This window comes from Daucus carota, chromosome 7 (assembly GCF_001625215.2).
Source record: "Daucus carota subsp. sativus chromosome 7, DH1 v3.0, whole genome shotgun sequence".
Classification (NCBI taxonomy): domain Eukaryota; kingdom Viridiplantae; phylum Streptophyta; class Magnoliopsida; order Apiales; family Apiaceae; genus Daucus; species Daucus carota.
Genome location: NC_030387.2, coordinates 36,387,956 through 36,405,250, shown reverse-complemented (window position 1 = coordinate 36,405,250; position 17,295 = coordinate 36,387,956). Strand labels below are relative to the sequence as shown.

The 17,295-nt window shown below is 35.2% G+C and overlaps 3 protein-coding genes across 3 annotated transcripts; all 3 read right to left on the bottom strand.

Annotated features, from left to right (window-relative positions):
* Positions 1 to 4,967: 4,967 nt before the first annotated feature.
* LOC108195195 (uncharacterized) lies at positions 4,968 to 5,827 on the bottom strand. The gene has a single exon (XM_017362148.2). The coding sequence runs from the start codon at positions 5,634 to 5,636 to the stop codon at positions 5,124 to 5,126; it is 513 nt and encodes a 170-aa protein (XP_017217637.1). The 5' UTR covers positions 5,637 to 5,827; the 3' UTR covers positions 4,968 to 5,123.
* An 827-nt stretch (positions 5,828 to 6,654) lies between these two features.
* Positions 6,655 to 9,774, bottom strand: LOC108193681 (ADP-ribosylation factor-like protein 8b). The gene is made up of 6 exons (XM_017360450.2): positions 9,552 to 9,774; positions 8,471 to 8,552; positions 8,307 to 8,339; positions 8,023 to 8,144; positions 7,107 to 7,268; positions 6,655 to 6,995 (listed from the first exon to the last, which is right to left on the bottom strand). The coding sequence occupies exons 1-6, from the start codon at positions 9,587 to 9,589 to the stop codon at positions 6,878 to 6,880; spliced, it is 555 nt and encodes a 184-aa protein (XP_017215939.1). The 5' UTR covers positions 9,590 to 9,774; the 3' UTR covers positions 6,655 to 6,877.
* Positions 9,775 to 10,548: 774 nt separating this feature from the next.
* On the bottom strand, positions 10,549 to 16,591 carry LOC108193219 (peptidyl-prolyl cis-trans isomerase CYP65). The gene is made up of 11 exons (XM_017359790.2): positions 16,274 to 16,591; positions 15,988 to 16,050; positions 15,767 to 15,870; positions 14,283 to 14,374; positions 14,089 to 14,178; positions 13,425 to 13,500; positions 12,971 to 13,344; positions 12,373 to 12,629; positions 11,984 to 12,272; positions 11,127 to 11,243; positions 10,549 to 11,034 (listed from the first exon to the last, which is right to left on the bottom strand). The coding sequence occupies exons 1-11, from the start codon at positions 16,399 to 16,401 to the stop codon at positions 10,825 to 10,827; spliced, it is 1,800 nt and encodes a 599-aa protein (XP_017215279.1). The 5' UTR covers positions 16,402 to 16,591; the 3' UTR covers positions 10,549 to 10,824.
* Between the last annotated feature and the right edge of the window lie 704 nt (positions 16,592 to 17,295).

The window sequence follows — 17,295 nt, the reverse complement described above, 5'->3', positions numbered from 1 at the left end:
TCAGAAACAAAATTACTGAAGATGTAGGCCGTATAGGTTACATACAGAAGGTCAGTAACTATCAGACAGATTACCATCTTTCAGTTAATGTATATGATCATCTGACTTTAGGTTCTGGTGATATATGTTTGTCAGTGTAACTTAACAGGCAATCTGTGCTAGGCCTATACCAAAGGCAACCTTCTGCACATAGACATCTGGTTCCTTTCTTGGCTAATTAACATGTATGTGTGGTGGGAAAGAGTCTCGCCTTGCTTCTGATTTCTATCTTCAACGTGAAATGGCTTGTGAGCTATGCCTTTGTCGGTTGTCGATAAACCGTTGGTGACCATCTACATACCCCTCATGTATCAATGTGGTTTAACCATCGAGGCTCAATATGAGTCCCTTGCATATTTAGGGAGGTTGTTCAACTTAGTTTGTAGTGCCAAGAAAATATATGGGGAACATCTAAAAGTACATAAGAGATGTAACATTTGAAGTAACATGTTGTAAAACTTGATAATTCAATTCAAAGAAAGAGTTAATATAAAAGAATAAAAAATTCGTATCACTTGCTTGATTCACATATTATTAATGAATTCGGACTAACTTTGATTATAAATTTCAAAATTTTTAATATTTATGGAGTTTTATTCTTCGAGATTTTCACAATTTATAATATTTACGAAATTTGATTCTTTCAATTTTTCACCCATGTTCTAACCTTTTAAGTTATTATCAACTATTTTCCCCAAGTCTAAAAAGTGAATTCCACCTTATAAACTAGTACTACCATCAACTCCTCCAAGAATATAATTTTCCTATAAGTGTGCGGACTTAATATGAAAAAAAAAATAGAAACTTATATCATTCCTTTGATTCACATATTATTGATGAACTTAGACTAATTTTGTCTTTACATCTCAAAAATTTTAATATTTATGAAACTATTCTACCAAATTTTTGATGACTATTCTAATTTTTCAAGTCCTTCCAAACAAATTTTTTAAGTCCTTCTAAACTATTTCTTTTCCCAAAATCGAAAAAATGAATTGCACTTAAACTCGACTGTGAGCATCTCCAAGAGCCTCATAGTTGACTCCTAAATATAATATAAATAATGTGGCTCTTAACAATTTAGTACAAAGTTAAGAGTGTATAATCCAACAATATTCTCTATATCTCTTCTCTATTTTATATTTTATTCATATTGGGCTCCACTATAAAACAAAAAGAGAGGGAAAGGTGGAGGTGAACTGGAGTGAAAGAATTTTTTATTGTGAAAAATTAAGTTAAGAGCTATATGGTGGCTCTTAACTTTGGAGAGAGGAGAGAAAAATAAGAGGCTCTTAGTGATTTAAAGAGGCACTAAAGGTCTCTTGAAGCAATTTTTTTTACTCATTCTCCTCAAATCTCAAGTTAAGAGGCGAAATGAATAGACTCTTAACGTCGTACAAAGAGTGTCATTTTCCGATATGTGTGGTTTCTGTCTTTTTACTTCTTTGTTTTTACCAACTAGCTCAGTGTCCTACTAAAGAACTCACCGGTTAACTTAATTGTTGAGGACTCTTTAAAATATATCAAATTTTTCTAATCCCATTAATAATAATATATGATTCCGTGTAGGAACTTAATGTTTGGACTCTTTTTATGATGCAGAGTTTCTTACACCCCTGATATATGAAATGGGTCTTGTAAATAAAAAGTGCACTATGATTTAATAACCGAACTAGATATGTTAAGAGTTCACATCATGTGCGGTACAGGCTCACAGAGCATATTTAGCAAGTTAGAAATGCACCGCAGAATAATTACAGTGAAACACAGTATACAAGAGGGTATGGAAGAGTTGTTCTTGTCTGTTCAGAGGCACAGAGAGCATTTCCGATGATACTCCTAAATCATTCCTTAAACAATAACATAAAATGTGAGTTCCAGTTACAACCCCAATACCACTTTTCTTAAATAATATGTCGATGCAAGCAAAAGCAAGACTACAGTTTTAGCAGTGGCTAAGTGTTTGAATGTCGTGATCATAAAAATATACACAAGTAAAAGCAAGACTACAGTTTGTACGTGTGTCAAATTAGTGTGTGTAAGTATAGTATGGGCAGCGGTCCACAGCAATCGATTGTTGTGGACGAGTTAAACAACTCACAGTTTCTGGACCGTTGGATGCATATCCAGCAGCCAGGATCATATTAAAATTTTAATATGTCCAGCGCTTTTTTAGCGCTGGACATGGGAATTCCCGTCCAGCACTAAAAAAGCGCTGGACATACTAAAAATTTAATACGATCCTGGCCGCTGGATATACATCCAACGGCCAAGAAACTGTGAGTTGTATAACCCGTATAGTATTACCAACCCAACCATATCGACCAGAAGGATCAATTTCAAGTCTCAAGAAACAGAGCATCAGCATCATCTGGGTCACTTGAATCTTTGCCCATCTATCAAACTCAAATCATATACATACATACCTTTGCTGTACGCACAGAACCACACATTTCACCATGAAATCAGAAATTTATTGTTCTCTTTGTTTTTGGCTCATATCACTCTATAACTTTGATCACTGGAAATTTTCTTTGTATTCTATTTGATAAGAGATTTGTTTTAGTTTCAATGTAAGTAATGAAAATTTTTCACTTTTCTTTTTCCAGTTGTCCACACACCACTGCTAAAAGTTCAACCAAGAAATTCTGTATAAAATCAAAGGTCATTTATTTAAGCTGAGTAGAAGGATAAAGAAATTCTCCAGAGATTTCTTTTGAGAGACAGACAAATAAGTCAGAATGATTGAAATGCCAGCACAAGGTAAAAGTTCGTATTCTATGACAGCAACGACTGATGTGACAGACTTTTTGGCGAAAACATCTGCCCGTCAATTTTCTTCATCAAGCAACTATGTCGTACAATATTAAAGGCTTTTCTATTTAGCTTCTGTACCCTTTCCTTAAAATCAGATTACCAATTTAACTTGGCATATAATATCAAATAGTACAGAACAGTTGCTTGTAGATGCATAAGGTCGATCCAAGTATAGAAATGCCAGCTTACCATTGTAGCTATCCGAAAATGGCTGTCTGAACTGAATCTTCCCTCAGCTCTAGAAGGCTTTTATTGGCACCAAAAAATTTGATGTGACCTACGGTTGGAATCCTAACTACAGAGATTAGGAAAGACAAGTTTATGTGGCCTCATCTAACCATGCAGATTGCAGAGCATGGCAAAGCAGGACAAATCAAATATTTGCTTACTGCTGCAATCATTTCTCTGGAAACTAATGAAGATTGAAGAATAAAGTACTTATTAATAATCAACTTACGCCATGTCAACGCAACCTTTGCCTCCCTTGTATTAGGAGGTAAGAGATGATTGAAATATAAAATGTTTGAGTGCATAAAGCTTTGAACTCTGCTACCTGGACTGAATCTGTCTCAAGTAATAAACTCCTTCTCTGCACTTCTGGAACAATTGAAGCTTAAATTTTCTTAAAGAACTTGCTGATTCAATATTGGGAAATTCTTTTAAATTCTCTGTTTTTATAGCTATGATCTCTTTTTATGTATGAAAAATATCAGGCATCTATTTACCCTATCTATGCTTAGTCATCAGACACTAACATTAATAGGCATCTATGTGCATCCGTTGATCCCTCCTACCACATATTTGTGTGGAACTTATCATGTTTACTCATTTCAGTCACATAAGCATGTATGTAGGTGTTAGACCCCTGACTCTTAGAGTGAACGCTGGAGTCTAACAAGGGCCAAGTTAGGCAGCTAAGGCGAATGTTGGCCATGGAGACTAGAGTTTTGTGGGCTTTGAATTTTGATTATGCAAGGCGAAAGACTAAGATGCTGGCAGAACAAGAGACCAAGTTCTAGTGGGAATCTGAGAGCAAGATGAGGCTAAGTTGATTGGGCGTCAAGGACTCCTAGGACACTGGACAGGCGCCTCGGCTTATTTCCTAGCTTGAGTAGGAAGCAGGCCATGGGCAGGCGCTAAGGCCTGATTCCTGCCCCGATTAGGAAATGGATGCCAAGCAGGCGCTAAGGCCTAAGTCCTAGCCCGAACAGGAATCAGACACCAGACCGACGCTGAGGGCTGACTTCTAGCCTCAATTGAAAAGGTGCTCAAGCCAGTTTATAGGTGCTCGGGCTAGTTTTTTGGCAGTTTGAATCATACTTGGAAATGGATTGGAAGATGACTTCTAGCTCGGATCCAACATATGTCATTCTATATATATAGATGGTAGGCATATGTAAACATATGGGCATGTACATGGGGAGATAGTCCTTGAGAGAATCTAGTCTCACAGAGTTGATTAAGTAATAGGCACAGATTGCTAAAGGCAAACAGTAAATTCATTGAGGATCTTTGTAGTGATGTTGAGGTGATAAAAGATCGGGATTATTGCCAAATACTTGTGTGACCCTTCTATATTCAATTCAATGCATACGTGTACGTATGGTCCATAGCTAACTCTGGTGCAGGGAACGAAGCTAGTTCGTGGGGAACTAGGCAACACAGGGGCTGGTTTTCGGGTAAAAATGTAGGTATTGTGAACATTATACTATTTCATGTTTCATCCTTACTCTGTTTGTACACAATACTATATACTCAATTTATCATATCATAGACATTATTATTATCATTATTTTATTTTTGTTATATTTTTTAACTCACTTATCTCGGTTAATTCATATTTAGCAGTTCAAAATTTTAAACCAAAAAAACACATTATTAATATTAACATATTGCTTTAAATAAACAACTCTGTAACAAATAACCCATCCTGGTAGTGATAGATACAACTTCATTAAGCAAAACCCCAAATTCATGCCCATTGCACTCAATTTGGAATACGAGTTCAGAGTTCAAGGACTAAGAAATTTCTACTATAACTAATACTGAATTGATTGCACACAAAACAACTTAAATGGAGCAAGAGTAATTGTCAAGAAGTACTAAATGCATTTGCCATTGAAAACAACTTAAACTCATCCATAGAAAATCGATCACATTTGCATATCCACAAAACATCAAATTTTCGAAAATAGTGACTTCTACTAAGGAACTTGTGAATTATTCCAATAACATAAACATACTAGAAATATAATAAAACAAAAATGTCATTCCAATACCACAGTAGCACCCAGTGCCTTGAGCTTCTCAGAAATTGCCTCGGCTTCTTCCTTTGTCAACCCTTTCTTAACCACAACCGGCGCTTTCTCAACCAAATCTTTAGCATCCTTAAGACCCAAATCAGTAAAAGCCCTAACTTCCTTAATAATCTTGATTTTAGCAGCTGCATCAAATTTCTCAAGCTTCACATCAAAAACCATTTTTTCAGCCGCAGCCTTAACCTCAGTAGCAGGCCCAGCGGAACCAGACCCGGATTGAAGACCAACAGCAGCAGGCCCATATTTATTAAGACCCATCTTGTGTCGCATTAGAATGTTGTAATCATGTAGCTCAAGCTTGCTGAGACTGAGAAGCTCATCAGCAATTCTTTCGAGTTTCTGGGTTTGCGCTTGGGCTTTAGTGAGGGTGCAAAAGGGTTGGCAAAGAGGGGTTTTGCGAGTGAAAAGGAGGAGTCTTGATAGGGTTTTTGAGGGGAGTTTAGAAGCTATTGAGGAGGTCATTTTGTGTGTATATTTGTATGTATAAATGATACACAAGCTATAAAGATTGAATCTTTGAGAAGAAAATGAGTGCACTAAGATATAGGGGTTCTTGGGTTCGAGGGTTTTTCAAGAAAATGCGATTGGGATCTGCTCAATTTGATTCTTGGTGAAGATTGAAGACTGAGGAGGGTTCTTGTTAAACCTAAGAGAAGAGAACATGGACTTGGGTCGGGTCGGGGGTATTGATTTCTTTTTTCTTTTCTTTTTTGATTTCTAATTAAAGATTTAAAAAAAATCAGTTTATTATAATTATATGCCAATGACCAGAACTGTAAATTAATTTTTTTTTCCTCTCTTAATTTTCTCTACTATTATACAGAAGAGAATGATCACAACTAATAAAACTAAAACTTATAATTATTTATATCGAAATCCTTTTAATTCATAAAGAATAATGATTTTTCTGAATTAAAAATACAAACAAACTATGTTATTAATAATTTAAAACTACTGGATTTATTCATTTACAAAGAATAACAATTTATCTGAATTAAAAAATATATTTTCTGCATTATATTGAGACTAAATAGTATTGATACATACTATGATAAAACAAAGTACAGATTAATTAGTTAACAAAGGAAATTTCGATTCATCTTGAAGTTTCAATTCGTCAAAAGCTTTAAAATTGAGTTAATACAAATATGGCCCGTTTGGGAACAGAATTTCAAATGAAATTCTGATTTTGGATTTGGATTTAATTTGAAATCCACACATTCAAATATTAGTATAAAAATCATTTCAAACCCAATCCATGTTTTCAAACGGCCCCTTATATAATTCTGGACAGCACCGGTGTAACTTGTACAAGAAGATGCAGAATTGGATATGCTAACATCCTGATTCACGAGAATTCAAGTTTATGGAAGAAGAATTCAAGTTTTAGTAGGTTGGCATACAGCATACTACTTGAATTACATATGTTATGGTTAGACTTTAGTTCGGATTAAACTCAAAAAGTTGTCTGGAAGAAACCTCAAGAAAACCATCAGACAATCTAATGAAATATCATCATCAATCAGGAAGTATAATAAGTCAACATCTTAAATGTACATACAATACACAGCAGCTCAGAAGGAAGTAGAAGAGACATAACAAAGCCAAATCCAAACAACTCTAACCAACACAGCCCAAAAACCTCAACTTCCAGAAATATCGAAAGTCACAACCCAAATGCCCAGATGGATGGGCTAGTTTGCTTAGCTCTTTGATTTGGAATGCTTAACGAGCCATTCAATGACTGAGTCAATGTTGGTCGAGTTCTTGCACGAGATCATGTAGCAGCATACTTCTCTATCAGTAATGGATTTCAACCCCCTGGATACAGTAAATACCATCACAACAAAATATAAGTACACGAAAAGAAACGACAAAAATTCTACATATATCAAAGAACAGAGGAGGGGAATCAGAATTATCTTCACTCACATCTGATCTGTCAAAGCCTGCTTAGAGAGTGCTCCAGCTTTATCAATCTTGTTTCCTAACACTAGCAGAGGGATACCAGCAAGTGATGCTTTGCTTAGCAAATCATGGAGTTCGCTTTTGGATACACTGAGGTTATCAGGATCAGCAGCATCAACAACATAACTGCAGACAAGATGAAAGTTTTAGTCAAGTCGTAATGCATTTATGGATAAGAATGAAACAAGTGCTGCCCAAGGAAGTTCAATAAAATTGTTATTATTTCATATACGTGTATATATTTCATGAGATTGTAATTTATCATTCAAGTATAAAATATTCCTATTTGATATTGTGAACTATTGCATTAGATGATGCATGCTGATCCAGGACTAGGAGAGCCATTTTTAGAACAATTATAATCTTATACTTTAACAATGACGAGCAACATTCATTTAGATACTAACGTAGAAGAGTCAAAAGATGTGGCTGAATTGAGAAGGCAATTACTCTTCCTAAAAATCAAACACTCCCCTAGTAACACACTAATGAAGTCAGTGGTCCAAACTATTACCAAAGACGCAAAAATAAACAACAGAGAGGCAGCAGCAGTTGCTCAGTAAGGCTCTAAGAATTTACAGATAATGATGAAAAAAATAACAACCATTGAACTTCTGCACATCTAAATCATTTTTCATCAACTTCTGCAACTGTTATAATTTGAGAATCTATTGTCCCGAGCCTAATTATTTTCTGGAATGCATTTACTTGTTCTGACCCTATTGTAAGATATTTTTGTAAGCAACACAAATCCAAAGATAAAAAAGAGGGAACAATTAGCCAATGTACTAAAAAGAAAAAATGGGTTTCAGACATAATTATATTTATATATAGCATTGCAAGTCACTAAAGTCAATTAGCAGGAGGTAAAGCTGCATACACTATAGCAGAAACTGCACGACAATATCTCTCCCACATGCTACGGAATCGGGGTTGACCTCCAAGATCCCACAACTTGATTGTGACATTTCCTTTAGTTACCTTCCGCATATTAAATCCAACCTGAAAATCATGGTATTAAGTTATGCTTAGTCACCCTCAGCATAAGATAGTAGTATAGTACAACATTATCAGCCAGATACCATAGGCAGTGAAGTAGAGAAAATAAAAGTAACGACTCGTTGGAAACTGCTAGCATAAGCCGACTTAGGGAGTTTAACTTACTGTAGGAATCATGTCTTCGCTATATCCACCAGTCTAAAAACAAACAGCAGGCCACCAGCATTGCAAAAGACCAAAGAATTGAAAATCAGTACAATAAACACATCATTAGTCTCATGACAAATATAAATAGAATTCATCAAAAGACACGTGAACTTCAATATTACCGCAACAACATTAACAAGTGAAGTTTTTCCAGCATTTTGAAGCCCTATCAGAGAAAGCTCCATCTCTTGCTTAAAAAAGAGGCTGCAAAGCATAGTGATTATTAATGAGACCATGCATTTTCACAGGATTATATTGTTAATTATGTTTAACATATACAGATGAAAAGAGGTACAAAATGATAATAAATCTCCAAGAGTTTGTCATCATAAACTGCTCATGTAGTCGCAGTGAGCTACTAACCAGAAATTATTAGTAAAATTCATTTCCATATCAAGTTCCCATATTAGATATCAATACATATGCTATATGCACATAATCATAGATATTGGTCCAAAATTTTGTAATCTTCAAATGTCCAATGACTGTGCTGCTATTTTACATTGGGATCAGTTCACGCAAGCGTGTTAGCAATGTAGCTAAATTCTTAAACGAGCAAACACCATCATAGCCCTCTTAATTTCTTAGAAGTCCCGTTGAGTTATCAAAACAACAGGTATAGACAAATATTTTCTAAGGATTCTGAGCTAGGAAATTGTGGGCACAGATTAATAGTAGTGACACAATCAGGAGAGCAGTAATCTAGAAATAAGAATCACTGAAAAAAAATATGAATTAACAAGTGCCTCTCAGCTAAATCTAGCTTTGTATTTATAAATCTGATTCAGCCCTGAAATTCACAACCTAAACACAGATACTAGCCGACTGATGTGTATAAATACAGACAAAAATCGAACAATTGTATAGTTGGAACACATATAATTTAACCAGCTATATTCTTCTCTGATTAATAGTTCTGTAGACATCTCCATTAATTCACACAAAATACAAAATCTATTCATACCAAAATCTCAGCAAAGCTAAAACTTTAATCCAAAAAAAAAAAAAAGCAGGTTGCTTTATTTAAATTCCAACTTAATGTATGACAAAATCAACAAAAACCCTAATCCTGGTAGCTCATATATACAAATTTATACACCAAAAACCCATAATCAACAAGACAATATTAAAAAAATTAAAAAAAAAAACAAGATTGTAATTCATGTGAATGTATGAAAAAACAGAGGAAAAGAAAAAGCAAACCTTCTGAGCCAATTAAGAAGAGCTTCCCATAAACCCATTGTTGAAAAATCAAGAAAAATCAAGAGAGAGCGATCTGCAGATCGATCCCTCTATACAGCAATATTAAAATTAAAACTACCCTCTTTTTATCTGTGTGTCGAGTTATATTTCCTATACGTATACGGTATACAAGTAAGATGAGATGAGGAAAACGAATGAATGATTGGCACAGGAGACAAAGGGTGAAGTTCAAATTGCCCTCGGAGTTGGATTTATTTACGAAGATGCCAGGCTAAATTAAGCTGGAATGTGGTGAGGTGGACCAATGAGAGGAGAGATTCGTGATTAGATGGGGGCTTACGCGCGTGGGGAGGGGAGTGGATGACGGCGCAGCGAAATTGATGTACATTGGTTCGTGATGTGCACTTTCTGTTCTGTCAGCAGGTCGGGCCGACAAAGTAAGTCAAATAGTTGGTGTCATAGGTTTAAAGGGACATGGATCAAACCTTGTCTTCTTTGGGCTTTACATTGTCTCATCAACTACTGGGCCTCAAGCCCTGTCATTTTCCAGTGCAATTTCAACGATTTTCACACGGGTAATTTCGGTGTTTGTTTAGTTTATTACTTGTAGATATACTAATCAAAATTTATAATTTATTATTTCACTTAAATAGTATAATTCGATAGTAAATAAGATTGTTAAAAAATATTTTTATAATATTATATGGGAGGCATATCATTATAATAGAATCCTCATTTAGACTTGGGGGCATTGCATAGTCAAAAAATACATCCAAAATATATAGATATAAAAAATCATCCAGAAATATCAAAATTAAGAACTTACTACCATAAATACTTTTTCTAACAAAAATCTTTTTTGTAAAACTTCAGTGATGCCATGTCAGTGTCAATACACTGGCCAGGTCCCTCTCCAGACGTGCATCAGTATTTTGCACATTGGATTATATTAAAGTCAATTGCACCAAGTCAACTACAAATCAACAACGCACAAAAATTGTTGCTAAAAGCCTCAAACCAATGTTATTTCATTCCTCCGGCATAATATACAACAAGAAAGACCATGAATCATCAGGTTTTTGGTTGGACGAACAAATTTGTTGTGGTACATGATTTCTGAACACTTGCCCAGATTATCATAAACGCCTTTAAAACAAAATTTTATAGTAAATAGGCTACAGAAATCCCCAGATGTACAAGTTAGTGGACTGTCTTGAGGTGTGCACACAACATTCCCCACCAGACGTGAACGATTGTCACATCCAAAGAAAACCTACCATGCAGAGAAGTCTTTTAGTTCGTTACCTTTAACACCCAATTTTCTTTTCTTTGTTACAGAAACTGTATCTAGATCAGTGTCAATAGGGGGTTTAGATTTAGCCGGAGGATCACGTGTCTTCAAGTATTTACCAACACCACCTCCACCAACTCCAGTTTCAGTTGTTCCCGTGCCTGGATTGCTAAACCATGACCCAAGCTTATCCTGAAATGTAAAAAGAGGATGGGTAAGTAACAACAGACAAAGTTTTCCACCCACTACGAGTGAACAAAACTACATTTTACTAAAACACTAACTTTATCTTCATCCTCTGCTTCTTTTTCTTTTTCCTCAATAGCCTTCTTTTCCTCTTCTTCATCAAGTTCGGCATATGGATTAACAAACACCGTGACACTATTTATCTTGATTTCTTCCTGCACAAGCAAGCAGAAACGGAGCCAGTAAATCAGTGCTCTTAACATATTGCATTTAGCATAAACTAAACACCCTGTAATGGAAACTGGAAACCTGCAAACATAAATAAATGAAAATATATCGCGGGATAGGATAGAGTGAAAAAGCCTAAACAAGTGTTTACATAAACATTTATTAAGCAAATACCCATATTCACGTTGAATATTAACAAATTACCACTCATTAGGCAAGGGTTACAGTTCAGTCATCAGTGAATGCACCAAAGAAAGGGAACTTTACATAAATCCCGCAATAGACATACTATAAATTAGGCAGAAAAATTCATACGATGCACACACATAGGAGTAGTTGCAATTAACAAAAATGTCTTCGTATGTGACCTGAACATTTTGATGCTAAAAAAGAATAATAATAATAATAATAATAGTGATAATAACATAAAGCCATTGTCTGCAGCTATACTTCTTCCATACAGAAATGATATATTCAGGTTACCTTTTCATGTTCTTTACATAAAGGATTTCTACAGCAGAATCCTACATAATCTGTATAAACTCGCCAAACTTCTAGAGCAACCCATGTGTTTCTAATTTGAGGATATAGGTTCTACCAAACAATTCAGTTATACGATTTTATAGGAAACACAATACCACAAGTGTCAATTTGATTTCCTAGCATAATTTTTATAAACATGAGTTCTAGGAAGAACAGAACAGAAATAAGTACGTAAATAACTAACCAAAGGACGATCGTCGTCATCAACAGGAACCTTCTCCATAGTCGATAGAGTTGTTAAGCCTCCTACAACTCCACCGAAAACTGTATGTTTGTAGTTCAGATGAGTGGCAGACTTGTACAAGATGAAAAATTGTGAACCATTTGTATGTGGACCACTGTTTGCCATGCTAACAACGCCTCTTCCAGAGTGAAGCAACTTGGAGTTTACTTCATCTTTAAAGGGCTTTCCCCATATAGATTCTCCTCCTTTTCCAGTGCCAGTAGGATCACCGCCTTGGATCATAAAGTTCCTGCACATTATAAAATTGAAAGATAGCATTAGTGATATACTGATATAACATTATTGCATGCTATAGATATCTACCAATTTCAAAATTATCAATAAGATACCTTATACTCCTGTGAAAAGACACGCCATCATAATAGCCTCTCTCACATAATGTTATGAAGTTCTCACATGCCCTGGGAGTTATATCACAGTGAAGCTCAATGTTCAAATCACCATGTGTCGTATGCAATTGAACATAACCTTTCTTCTTAGGGTTCTTTTCAACATTAACATATTCATATTCATTTACTGTGACAGGATCATAAGAAGTGGATGTGAAGGATCTTGAAGCAGCACCAGTAGTATAACTGCTCTTCACCTAAAGCAGTACAAAAGGCATAAATGAATCATGAATATTAGCATAGCTTATATAACATGCACAACTGGAAATAATAAGGCTATAAGAAAATTATTCTGCCAAGAAAAATATGATGAGGAGCATTATTACAATGATCTAGAGAACCGCTATCCAAAGAATAACTAGCAAAATTAAGAACCTAAATCATGGAGGTGAGCCTGGTGTGTACAATTTGTTTTTTATGCAGATATGTTGCAAGCTTTGAAAAGTCATGCATGTGGTTTAATACTAAACATGTATATTTTGTCAGGCTGTCAGTTAAATAATGCTAGGGAGAGGATGGAGTGGGGGAAGGGACTTACCAGCTTTGCATTAACAGGAGTTCTATCACCAGCCTTGTGCATAGCAATCCGAGCAGCAGTTTTATCACTTGGAGCAGCTTTTGCAGCAGCTGCACTTCTTCCATGTACAGAAGCAGATGCAGCATCTACAATACTGTAACCTGTTTGGACCTTGAACTCGCCACTTTTTTTTGATCCTGAGTCGTCCTTGATACGTGATCTAGCAGCTAGAATGGATTCAAGAGCAGCAGCCCTTTCATTTTGAGCCTTTTCCCCACCCCCACCATGTAATGAAAGTTTCTTTCCATTGTCAGTTCCAAGCTCCTTAAGCATCTGCTTAATATCTCCGGTCGCATTAATGTTATATGTTGGATCTGACTCCATCTTCTTTATTTCTGCATTGAAAATAGTCACTATCAAATGTTGAGGAAAAGATTTCTAAATTAATGTTTACGAGGATAGATTCATTTATCACCTTCATCGTCGACCTTCAAACTTTTCTTTATGTGATCAAAATCCAAGAGAACTTTGCTGTCAATTGCATTCGGATTCTGCGTAGAAATGTTGAATATAAGAGTATAACACAGTGAGATATATAAGAGTATAACACAATGATATATGTAAGAGTATAACTCAGTGATATTCCAAGAAATATATTCTACAACCCTGCTGAAATATATGCCCATTTTGGTAATCTTGTAGATTAAGAAAAACTTTATGTATACCACTTTGAGTTGTAAATTACAACACTTGTTTACTTCCAATATTTAAAATGCCTGCATGAAAACATATATTCTTATATTATTTTCGCATTCCCTGTAAATTTGTTTGGGAAAAATGCTCCTAAGTACGTACTTAGGTATGTTATCTAAGTACGTAGTACAAATTAGTGGCAGGTTTGTAATTATTTGATCAAATCTTTTAAATTACACAAATGTCCCCCCTGCATTTACATTAGAAATCACTTGTACTCACCTAACTTAGGCGAGTACATACTTCTGAGCATTAACCCCAATTTATGTTTTATATAAATGCACTTTATTATAGGTTAAAAGAAACAAAAAGATGGTCTAATGAATTACACACATTTCCCCATTTCAATCAGAACATATAATGTAACTATTAGTTTTGCCACGTACCTGAATTGTTATAATATCTTCTCTCTTAAAAGGTTCATCGGTGAGAAGCTCCTTCCAGTTCTTAGTTTTTAGATTCAATTCTTTGATGGCCTGTGCGTCAGATACATTTGGGTCAGAACAGCAAGCTTAACAACAGATTGCAGCAGACAGCCAAAAAAAAAAAACAAATGTTTCTAATAACTAATAACACAAACCTCATAGCAAAACACGTTTCCCGTTGTCTTTATTGCAACTATGTGTGTAAATTCTGTAAAAACCTTGTCCAAAACTGGGCAATGAAACTCGCCTACAAAAAAAGAGAGTACTGTTACAACTGATCAATTCATGATAAAATTTTACATTATAGAGCCTCCAATTTAGACACGTCCAAGGAAAGCCAGATACATAAACTGAACAGTCATGAGAATGCAATTAGGTTTTCAGGGAACAGAGAATATAGAGTCACCAATTTTTGGCAATGAATATAACATACAGGGTACACAAAGTTCTAACAGATACTAGGGTGTAAACGAGTCGAATAACTTTTAAGAATTCTACTGGTTTATTTTCATCAAGTATAATTCATTTTGAGTCCTTGTTTATGTGTTGTGACCTTGCGATCCATAGTTTATTCCCTCTTTTGCAATTAGGAAATGTCATGAATTAAACTAAGCCACTCTACTTGAACACAACCATTACAAAATAAATGAATACTAAAATTTGTTTTACTCAGATATGCATTTAGCTTCTAAATTTAACCACAGTTCAAACAGCGGTGACCTCTAGATTTCATTCAACTACTAAATACAACATCCCAGATGCCCCATTATTAACCCCTTTCTCTCTTTTTTAACCTCACCAACTTTCTATTCCCCAAACTGCCCTTCACCTACCTGACGACTCCTGACTGTGAATTTCGATCTTGTCCTTAACTTTCCTCCTAGCATAAGTACACAATATTGGCAGGGACTTGACGATTCCTTGCAGAAACTCTTGAGGTACAGGATATTTTGTTTATAATTCAGTCTCAAACTCTTCCTGCAACATAGATACAGTCTAGAACACTAAGAGCTAAGTACCTTCTTGACCACAGACCACCTATAAGCCGTAGAACAGTGTTCTTCAAACGGAATTCCTTCATACAGATATCACTGAGATTCATACCAGCTGATTCAGAGAGTGAGCAAAATCGAACCAAAACCCAACTATCTAATTCAGCTAGGTTTTCTGAGCTTGGCAATTTAATTTGTTTTTCATTGATTTATCGAACTTGAGTCAGTTCAGTTTAGCTTTTTAAGAATTAGTTAGGATTAAGCGAGCTAGTGTGATGTTGTTTCTTATCCCAAGTTTCTGGAAGTAATCTGTTTAAACATAAACCAAACCAACCGAACTTTGTTTGGTCTTTGGTTCAAACTTCAAATAACAGTTGTAATTCGGTTTGATTTACAAATTTTAAAATTTTCAACTATCAGTTTTTTATGACTGTTTTCTCTCCCCTCACCAATGAAAGTGGTATATCTAAGAATGAGAACTTTCCTATCCTGATCAGAATAAAATATGTAACATAATTGATACTTAACATAATGTGTAAGAACGGAACAAAAATTTAACAGTGTGCATAAGTTGTCCATCCAATTGCTCTAATCAATAAAATTGTGGGATGACAATTCAGACATGATGAATCTTGAGAAACTCTTACCATCGGAATTCTTATGGAAATTAAGTGTAATAAGGTCCTCATTTTTAAGCGGCGCACCAGTAACAGGATGCTTCCCGTACTTCCTGATATAGGGGCGTATGTGCCTACACACACCACAATATGCCATAATTATTTATTAATATCTACACAGTGCTATTAAAAGTCCAAGCTAATTAATACAAAAAACTAATAAATTTGCAACGGGAGAGTAAGTAACAAACATGATATCAAAAACACTGCCATCAGCCGTGCACACTGGATCCTCGAACGGTGTAAAGGTGAGACTGCATCAATAAATATGAAATTATATTAGTTCTAATCGAGGAGAGAGAAGGAGAGGGAGAGAGAGAGTTATATTAGCTCAATTCAATTCACAGGGGAAAGGAGAGAGAGAGAGAGAGAGAGAGAGAGAGAGAGAGAGAGAGAGAGGGAGGGAGGGAGGGGGGGGAGAGAGAGAGAGAGAGAGAGAGAGAGAGAGAGAGAGAGAGAGAGAGAGAGAGAGCATACGCGCAACAATAGAAGGGGAGGCGTTTGAAAGGAGTGCGGAGTTCTTTGGATTTAGCACCGCCCCATTCAGTGGCCCACTCCGTCTTGGTTAAGTACATGCGATCTTTGCTGTGTTGTTTCTTCCCCATTGCTCTAGATAGATGTAATCAGCAGAGCTTCCAATCTAATTGAGATGTTATGATGCAATCAAATAGCTTCAGGCTTCAATTCTGCTTGGACACTTCAGATATGTAATTTATCTTGTGTGCAATTTGATAGCCCTAGCTTCGAACATATATCTCCCCCCTAATTTCAGAATCTACTTTTATCCGCCGAATTACTATTCCTCAGTTACCGCTACTTTCTTTTATATTTTCATGAGTCTTGCTTTTTCTCATCTCAAACTCACTTGACCAAAATTGGTCGGATAATTTGTACGCGTAACATATTTTTTGGGTAAAATTTGTTATTTTTATTGTGTTTTGAAAATATTAATTATATTTAAAATAATATATTTAAAATATTTTAGATTTTTATATATAAAATATTGCACTTCAATATGTCAAAGATTTCTCACAATTATTATCATTTCCATTACAAATATGTTGAGGTTTGAGAAATATAACTAATACAAAGAGATTAGTTTATTAGAGGATCTTCAACGGTGTTGGCTATAATCATTGTCTAAATGAGATCTTTAACACATTATGTAAAATTTGCTGAACCTGTAAGACATTTTGCTTTAATGGTATTGCCTATATTGGTTGGCTATAATTTAAAAATAGTATATTATTAATATTTTAGATTGTTAAAATAGAATATATCAGTTCAATATAGTAATAAATGATGTGCAATCTTCCTACAGATTTCTTACAGACCTGTAGAGGTTCGACAAATTTAGCCATCCTTGGCTAAAATTATAGACAATAGCTCGGTATGGTTGATGTATTAGTTTTTCGAGTTGTTGGCTAAATTTTTTTTATCTATAATATGTCACATCACCTTTTAGCCGAGGTTCTTGCAAGTTAAGTTTTTTGACATTA